Source organism: Cimex lectularius, unplaced genomic scaffold, assembly GCF_000648675.2.
Source record: "Cimex lectularius strain Harlan isolate CLEC.00 unplaced genomic scaffold, Clec_2.1 scaffold426, whole genome shotgun sequence".
Taxonomy (NCBI): domain Eukaryota; kingdom Metazoa; phylum Arthropoda; class Insecta; order Hemiptera; family Cimicidae; genus Cimex; species Cimex lectularius.
This window is the reverse complement of record NW_019394180.1, coordinates 357,076-367,203: the sequence shown is the minus strand read 5'-3', so window position 1 is coordinate 367,203 and position 10,128 is coordinate 357,076. Positions and strand designations below refer to the sequence as shown.

The window sequence follows — 10,128 nt, the reverse complement described above, 5'->3', positions numbered from 1 at the left end:
CCACAAGGGAATCGTAATACGGACTTACAATCGCTCCGGGATAAGGTGATGCGCTGTCAATTCTAATGCCCATCCCTTCGCCTGTCCTGAATACCTAACGATTGACGATTATTGCAGGACGTAAAGAAAGTTTCAAGCATTGAAAGATGAAATAGAAAATAAGAGATTACTTCTATTCTGCCGGTATCAGGCCTGAAAGCTTTTGTCGGATCTTCTGTAGTGACACGGGCTTGTATAGCACATCCGAAATGTTTGATTTTGTCTTGAGACAACCCCATCTCTGGGAGTGTCATACATTCGGCGACTTTTATTTGAGACTGAACCAGGTCAACCCTGAAAAATATGTAAGTATGTTTCTTGTGTGAAAAATACTAGTACATAAGTGATTTAGTTAATAAAAATTACCCAGTGATTTCTTCTGTAACAGTGTGCTCGACTTGGAGGCGAGCATTTACTTCTATAAAATAAAATTTATTTTGTGCATCGACTAGGAACTCGACGGTTCCTGCATTTTCATACCCTACGTGTTTCGCTAGTTTCAGTGCGCTTTCAAGTATAGCATCTCGAACCTTAACAAAAACATACAATTATAAAATGAGAACAAAGGCAATCACATCAATTTAACTCAAAAAATAATTTACTAAAAATAAAATAATTTAATTTTGTATTCAAGATGATAATTCAGAAAACGATTCATTTACCTTTGAATCCAAATTCGGCGCAGGGGCAATTTCAACTACTTTCTGATGTCTTCTTTGGACTGAACAGTCTCTTTCTAATAAATGGACGATGTTACCAGCTTTATCCCCAAGAATTTGCACTTCAATATGTCTCGGTTTCTCAATAAATTTTTCTATAAACATAGCTCCATCGCCAAAAGCAGCGGCGGCTTCGGAGCTGGCTCGCTCAAATGCTTCCGCCACATCCTGTTTAAAGGAAATTATTTGAGTATAACACATTTTAAATAAAAAATACACATCTTGCTTATACCTTCATTTCCCTGACGACTCGCATTCCTCTTCCACCGCCGCCGAAAGCCGCTTTGAAAATTACAGGGAGCCCATGCTTCTTGCAAAATTTGACTGCTTCATCTGATGATTTTACTGGTCCAGGTGTACCTGAATATAATATATAAGATAAATAAACCGAAACAAACATTTTTTTAAATTTAAACTGACCGGGAACAATCGGCACTCCGGAGGCAATCGCCGCATGTTTCGCGGCAACTTTATCTCCCATCTGCTCAATGACTTTGGGGGAAGGACCTATGAATCTCAGACCCGCGTCTATGACAGCTTTTGCAAAATCAGCACGCTCCGAAAGAAATCCATAGCCAGGGTGGATTGCATCAACACCATTTTCCTTTAATTTCCAGATAGTTCAGTTACTAAATTATAAATTGTAGTCAAATGTTTGCATTTTTACCTTTGCGACTTGGACGATTTCAGGGATGTTGAGATAGGCCTGAACCGGTTGAAGCCCTTTTCCTATTACATACGCCTCATCTGCTTTTTGCCTGAACATCTGCATTTTGTCCTGCTCTGAATATATGGCTACTGACTTTTTTCCCAATTCAGCACAGGCACGAAATACCCTGACGGCAATTTCCCCTGATGAAAAAAAAGGATTAAGCTCTCACATTTTTTTTTTTTTTAGAATAGTTGATGTTTTACCTCGATTGGCTACTAAAATGTTTTTAATTGGTCTGTATTCCACTTTCTTGTGGGAACTTTGTCTTTGGGACATTGTCCATCCGATGTTATGACTAATCCTCGTCATTATGTGGTACGTGTTCTTCAATGCAGACAGCATTGTGATATATAAAATATAGTCAAACAGTGAAAGTAAAATAAATAATATGTGATAATTCCCTGTAACTGTAAAGCGAGAGTACTGATTATAATTAATGCTTAAACGTAAAAAAATTTAAAACTCAACATTCGTCATACATTTTAAATAAAAACATTTAGTTTGATATTATTTTTTAATACAATAAAATTTAAAGAAAAACCTGAATATTGAATGACAGTTAGCAGATCGATGTAGTAGTTGAGTTTCTTCAAATCTTCAAAGAAGTATAACTATTTAAAAAAATAAAAAAAAATAAGGAAAAAAATTACACTTAAAAATTAAATTTTATTTTCATGGGAAACAAACACATGCTTTAGGTATGAATTTAAGTCCAATAATAATTAATTCAAATCACAATTTAAAAAATAAAACTTTCTTCTGTTAAAACTTTCTAAAAAAATTGAATTATAATTTTCTCTAAACAATTAACCATTGGTATGAAAATTAAAATATAAAGTTTGACTTTCGATCTTTGCAGGTGTAAGGTATTCAGAGTAGTCAATTGGCATAAATTGTTTTACTGTAATTCATGCGTACATACCGATGAAGATGGAAGTTTTTTAAATAATCAGATTGATAAACTCTTCTTGTCTTCTTTACTAATTCCTCAAACAGAAAGAACTGATTAGTAAATATATTTTATATTAAATGTTATTTGAAAATGAATTTTCGTATCCGTGGTGATTGATCTACACCTGTTACACTATGGCAAATGCTTTAATATTTCAATAATTTAATTAATCCATTTTTTAAAACTACTCTAATATGTGACTATCTTTTCAAAAATGCAATACAGAAACGATTTACTTATTAAAAAACACAATGAGATTGAAAACAAAAGTTGTTTTTATAATTGAACGTAACAATGCTGAGATATTTTTGTTTTATCGATCTACAAATATTGCTAAATGTCCAAACAGATTTCCATAAAATTTTAGTTTGGAAAATATATTATCTTTTTCTTTAAAAAAAATTACTATGGATTAATTAAAATAATTAAGTACATTATTATGTTAAATACAAGCGCCGGATCGGCAGAAAAGGTCTTACGTATTAAGAGCACTGTCAATTGGTGGCCCTTGGAGGACCAGACTCATAGAAGGGTCATCCTCATCCGATTAAGAATAAACCCTGTGAGCTTGACACACGAGCACTTAATTTTGAGCCAAATTCCACGTCTCCATCATGCAGAGAAAGGCTGCTCCCATCTAATCTAAGTGATTGGGTGGCTCTTTATAGAGAGCGCATAGTGATATGAAAAGAATTCCTATCATAACACAGGATCTTCAAGACATAAGAATTTGTTTTTAATTTTTTTGCCTGAGGGACGTAATAAATGAAATTCCAGCCTGCGTCGAACGTGTTAATAAATATAAAAAAATTGACTTTCAATCAATCTTTGGGAGGTACATGGTATTGAAAATAAGCACTTCAAATGTATTTTTTTAAATAATCAAGAAAAAATACCAAAATATTCAAGCAAATTTTCCTATACATGTTTTGCAATTTTGTTTTAAATGTTATCTGTGATTAAAATTGTTCATTTAAAAAATACTTTATATAAATTATTTTACTTAACATGCATTTACATACCAATAAAGAAGAAAAGATTTTCAAGCTGACAAGTTGATTCAATTTTCTTGCCTTCAAACAAATAAAACTGATTAGAAATTATATTTTTTATTTAATGATATTTAGAATTGAATTTTCGTATCCATAGTAATTGTGCATATGTTACGCTATGGTAATGCAAACCTGCTTTATTATTTTCTATTTAAATTGTTTATTTCCCCCCTCAAAAATTCATTTCTGAAATGCTATACCGATTAATGGTTTGATGACTGAACATAACAATTAATATGCTGAGATAAATTTTTAAAATTAATATCATGAGGTACTTGAATAATTATGTTATCAAGTCGATTTAAATAAACTTTAATTCTCTAACCAGATCACAATATAATTTTAGAAAAAAACGTATTTATAGTTCCTTTTTCCTTATAAATAAAGTACAGGGGAATAATTAAAGCATTATATATTTAGTTAATATATTTTACAATCATAAACTTAAAAAAATTTCTCCATTACTTCATTAAATACATTCAGTTCAATATTTTTTGTTTTTTACTTATTACTCTGGAAAGCCTAAGGAAGAGGATAATTATATCCATGGACGAGAACCTTGGTGGAATTCAAAAATAGATGCTTTACAAATCTGCATTCAACAAACTGTATGGGTCTGGAGCTGGTGTTTACGAAAAAAAAAAGACTTAAGTTCATATAAGCCTTGGACATCATACCACTGTGTATCATGTAGAGGATGTGGCTATGGAACACTGTGCAAAGGAGATCAAAATGTTGGGTATTACCAATGAACGAATAGCCATTTTCTTGGACAGCCGGGCAGTTGTAAAGACCAGTTTTGGGATTGCATGAACGCCCAGTCAGAGTTTGGGAATAATAACAAAATTACTCTTATTTGGTATCGGATTAATGAATAGGATAAATTGGCCAAGGAATGCTCGGTGAGGGAGTTAGGAGGTAATTCCAAATTTTTTTATCGTCGTGTGAGGCAAAGAAATGTATGGATATATATGTCCTAAGCTCCTTACTTTTTCCTTGTTCATCGATGATCCCTCTTCAATCTTGGACTTTTTGAGTGTTTGTTTGTTGGGCTTTAGAAAGATAATGATCTCCTGTCATAAATGGAATCTCATTGTCAACCTTGTTAAATCAATGATAATCATGTTTAGAGGACGAGGCAAGCCTGTTAAGTCTGAGTTTATCTGAGTTGAGAGGTGGTAAACCAATAAAAATATCTTGGTGTTGTCCTAACACCTAACTTGTCTGACTATAGATATACATATTTTGAGTAACTCAGGTTATCAACATTGAGATTTATGAACATCGCATGCAATCCTAAAACAGGTATCTCCTTTTTATGGACCCAGAACATTCTGAGGCAGCTTTTAACTCAACCAAAAAGGTAGCTCTCAGAAACTCCCTGCTCTACGATGGCTAATTAAACTTAGGTGCAAACAAGTGTTTTTAAAGTCTGTGCCATGGAAGAGTAAGATTCTTTATTGTAAATAAGGTGTGTTATCGATCTATCCTTTTTATGTTATTTGGAATCTTACGCAATCTTGATTTTTCTTAGATGTATTTTTTAAGAAAAATTATGTTTGGTTCAATGATATAAACCATGGAACCAGCTTGACATTTGGCATACAAGTTTTATCACATACCCAAAATCATTTTCAAAAATCTAAAGATATTTTTTTTTCATTTCTTTTGAAAATCAAGTTAAAAGTTTGTTTGTTATTTATTAATATTAAACCTGGAAATTTGTATAGATCTACACACATTTAAATTTTATAAAGGAATATAAGAATTTTATAGCATTGCAGTAATAGAATATTTTAGTGGTACCTATTATTTTGTTAAACAGATTTTCATTTTCCTATTAATCGTGAAACGTAAAAGTAAAAATTCATTTTTATATTTTTATGTTGTTGCTAGTGATCTGTACTGTCTGTAATAATCTAAAGACATACCTGATGTTTAGAAGTTAATTCACAACTCGGCAAGCTGATATAGTTTAGTTAAACACAATTTGCAAGAAGTAGAACTTTAGGCACAATATTTCGAATTCAAATAATATTTTTAAATGAATTTTCATCACCATGGTAATCATTTCATCACATGTGCACATCAAATTAATAGATTTTATTTTAAAGCGTTTTTTCCCTAATTAAAACTATTATTAATATTATTAAAGAGAAACCTCCAACAGGAATAAAACTAAAATGGAGAGACAGCAACAAAATAATAAAAGACCATCCAATAGTCATGGCTCCAAGAGACGACATGAACAGGATGTTTAAATTTAATTAAAACATCCAAATAAACCTAGGTAACAAAAAAGAGTGAGAAAGAGGGGAAAACACCTTCTTTAAGAGTGACACCATCTTTTGGTATGGATGGATTGAGAACACAAGAAGGTATAGGGGTTGGATATTCTCCTTCACAAATTCTCAGAACCCATGGGAAAATACATCAATATCTTCCAAGCTGAAGTTCATGCAATCTAGAGATGTACTCGATTCAGCTTGACTAAAGGGTACAAAAACAAGAACATAGCTATCATGTCAGATAGCCAAGCTGCCATCAAAGCATTAAGCTCAAATATCATTAGGTCAAAGGTGGCGTTGAACTGCAAAACCAAATTAAACTTATTAGGTACGCAGAACAAAGTCAGCCTTTGCTGGGTCCCAGGACACATTGGAGTAGAAAGCAACGAGAAAGCGGACACCCTTGCACAGAAAGGGACTGCTATACCGCCAATACCCTTCTGTGGCATAGGAAGGAACCCACACTATCAATGAGTACATCAGACAGAAGGACAAAAAGAAAATGAAGGAACAATGGAATTCACTCGTTGGACACGGGCAATCCAAGAATCTCCTAACAAACAACAAAGCAAAACAAGAAAAGAAATTACAGAATGTGTCAAAGGAAGCAGGAATGAACTGCGAATCCTAACAGAATTATTACCAGGACACTACAAGCTAAATGGACATTTAAAGAAGAGTGGAGTAATCCAAGACGGCACATGCAGATTCTGCAAAGAGGCAGAGGATAAAACATCACAGCTATTAACAAACTGTGGTGCAACACTTGTCCGCAGGTAGAAGTGCTTTGGGTTGTACAATGTGACCAAAGAAGAGGTTCAACCACTGAAACCAGGCCTACTAATCAAGTTCCTTGATAAAATAGGAATTACCGGTATGCTTTAGGCAGAGAATGGGGATACAATAACTCGTAAAGGGCGAGTATATTACATGTAGATCTATATTCATTTTCATTGTTTTTATGCCGTTGCTAGTGATCTGTACTGTCTGTAATAATTTAAAGACATACCTGAAGTTTAGAAGTTAATTCACAACTCGGCAAGCTGATATAGTTTAGTTAAACACTATTTGCAAGAAGTAGAACTTTAGACACAATATTTCGAATTCAAATAATATTTTTAAATGAATTTTCATCACCATGGTAATCATTTCATCACATGTGCACATCAAATTAATAGATTTTATTTTAAAGAGTTTTTTCCCTAATTATTATTATTAATTTTTAAGGGCGTTTTAACGGCTAAGGTTTTTTCCCTAATTAATGCTATTATTAGTATTATTAAAGAGAAACCTCCAACAGGAATAAAACTAAAATGGAGAGACAGTAACAAAATAATGAAAGACCATCCGATAGTCATGGCTCCAAGAGACAGGATGTTTAAATTTAATCAAAACATCCAAATAAACCTAGGTAACAAAAAAGAGTGAGAAAGAGGGGAAAACACCTTCTTTAAGAATGGCACCATCTTTTGGTATGGATGGATCGAGAACACAAGAAGGTACAGGGGTTGGAGTATTCGGTCCTGAAACGTCAGAACCCATGGTACTCATGTCATCACATGTGCATTTCTCTATATCAAATTATTAATTTAATTTTATTTTTTGGCTTTGTGTCCCCACATCTAGCTATGGGGAGATTTTATATTCAAAATGATTTTTCCTAATTGTTTATGGTTTACGATTGTTCAGTTCTACCGTTCTAAAAACGGATGATTTGAATTTTAGGCAAACTGATTTGTAAAAATGATGAGATTAATAAAAAGTCTAGAACATAGTGAACGTTTAGGGAATTTTGACCTGACTTGTGCATAAACATTAAATAGAATGTTGATAATGCATAAATAGAAACACAAGCACTGTTGGCAAACCTGAAATAAATAATATATATAGTTTATTAATTTATTATATCAATTTTAAAAATATTGACAGACTTCAATCATCTTCCTTCACACTTCCTTTATATTGGTTTATATATTTATGTTGTTTAATTAATTTTTCATCATTCCTTCTCATTTCTTTTATATTATTATACACATGTATTTCATGACAAAATACTTAAAACTTTTCATTTGAGTTTGTTATATTGAATATGTCCATATTTTTAATGTGTGGTGTTTAGTTATATTTTTAATTATATGTGAACTGCTCAAAAATAAATAGGGATATTTGTGTTTTATTCTTATTCCATTAATTTTAATTAAATTAACCGATATGTTCTTGTTAGTTGGGTAAAAGAAAATAGAAAATACTAACCATAAACAAACAAATATTAATCTTCATTTTTAATAATGGATTTACCTAAGAATATTAAACATGAAGATTTTGTAAACAAACAGCTTTTCTCGACTTTTTTCTATTTTAATCCAGTTGTACTCTCTTTAACAATGCAAATACATCATCTACTAATCAAGTTCTTTGATGAAATAGTACACATCGGTGTGCTTTAGGTTGAAAACGGGGGATACAATAGCTCATAAAGGGTGCAGTATATTTCACCCCGACTATTACATGTACATATATATTCTTTTTCATTGTTTTTATACTATTTCTAGTGATGTGTCCTGTCTGTAATAAGCTAAAGACATACCTGAAGTTTAGAAGTTAATTCACAACTCGGCAAGTTGATATAGTTAGTTAAACACAATTTGCAAGAAGTAGAACTGTAGACACAATATTTCGATGTCAAACAATTTTTTAAAATGAATTTTCATCACCTTGGTAATCATTTCATCACATGTGCATTTCTCTATATGAAATTTTTAGATTTTATTTTTTGGCTTTGTGTCCCTACATCTATCTAGCCATGGGGAGATTTTATATTTAAAATGATTTTTTTCTAATCATTTATGGTTTACNCATACCTGAAGTTTAGAAGTTAATTGACAACTCGGCAAGCTGATAAAGTTTAGTTAAACACAATTTGCAAGAAGTTGAACTGTAGACACAATATTTCGATGTCAAATAATATTTTAAAATGAATTTTCATCACCATGGTAATCATTCCATCACGTGTGCATTTCTCTATATCAAATTTTTAGATTTTATTTTTTGGCTTTGTGTCCCTACATCTATCTAGCCATGGGGAGATTTTATATTTAAAATGATTTTTTTCTAATCATTTATGGTTTACGATTGTTCAGTTCTACCTTTCTAAAAATTTGATTTGAATTTAGACAAACGGATTTGTAAAAATGTTGACACAATGTTTCAAAGATAATAATATGGCTAATAGTACACAAAATTTTCTTATTCATTTATCTTAAACCTGGAGCTTTTTATAGATCTACATAAATTTACATAATAGAGGAATACAATAATTTAATAGCATTGCAATAGTAGAAGATTTTAGTGATACCTATTATTTTTTAAACAGATTTTCATTTCCTATTAACCGTGAAATGTAAATATCAAAATTGTTATATTCATTTTCATTGTTTTTATGCTATTGCTAGTGATGTGTCCTCTCTGTAATTCTCTCTTGTTTGGTATCAGGGCAGAGGATTAATGAACAGGATGATAAATTAGCCAAGGAATGATCAGTGAGGGAATTGAGAAGTATTTGCAGTTTAGTATGGCAGTGTGAGGCAAGGAGTTGTCCTAAGCACTTTAATTTTTCCTAAGCCTCTCTTCAATCTTGGATTTTTTTAGTTTTTTTTTTTTTTTGCCCTAACTCCTAACATGTCTGGCTAAACATATACATATTTTGAGTAACTTAGGTGATCAACGTTGAGAGATGTATGAACATCGCAATCCTAAAACAGGTATCTCCTTTTTAAGGGCTTAGAACATTCTGCGGCAGCTTTTAACTCAATCAAAACGCTAACTCTCAGAAACTCCCTGCTCTACAATGGCTATTTAAACTTAGGCGCGAACAAGGCGTTTTAAAGATGGTGCCATGGAAGAGTATGAGTAAAAGAGGATATTTTTCATGTTTTTGCCAATTATTTTATTTTCATGATGATTATCTTATGGTTATCTATCTATAGTTTTCATATTATTTGGAATCATGCTATCTTGATTTTTCTTATATGTAATTTTTAAGGAAAATTCTGTTTGGTACAACGATGTAAACCATTATTTTGGGTTCAGCTGGACATTTGGCATACAAGTTTTTTCATATTACCGAAAATCATGTTCAAAAATCCAAGACATGATCTCATTTCTTTTGAAAATCATAAATTAATCTGTAAATCCTTGGAAATAATTCCCTTCGATTTAAGAGTTAAGAGTTTGTTTATTATCTTTTTTTTTCTTTTATTCATTAATATTAAACCTGGAGTTTTGTATAGATCTACATACATTTACATATAATAGAGTAAGAGAAGAATTTAATAACATTGCAATAAAGAATATTTTAGCGGTACTT

General features: G+C 31.7%; 1 protein-coding gene across 1 annotated transcript; it reads right to left on the bottom strand.

Annotated features, from left to right (window-relative positions):
• Positions 1–4: 4 nt before the first annotated feature.
• LOC106667469 (pyruvate carboxylase, mitochondrial-like) lies at positions 5–2,621 on the bottom strand (the record flags this gene model as incomplete). Its single annotated transcript, XM_024230012.1, has 9 exons — positions 2,393–2,621; positions 1,674–2,081; positions 1,426–1,610; positions 1,179–1,362; positions 991–1,118; positions 702–926; positions 406–569; positions 171–333; positions 5–94 (listed from the first exon to the last, which is right to left on the bottom strand). Coding segments are annotated over exons 2-9 (1,278 nt in total), but the record flags the coding sequence as incomplete, so codon positions are not given.
• Between the last annotated feature and the right edge of the window lie 7,507 nt (positions 2,622–10,128).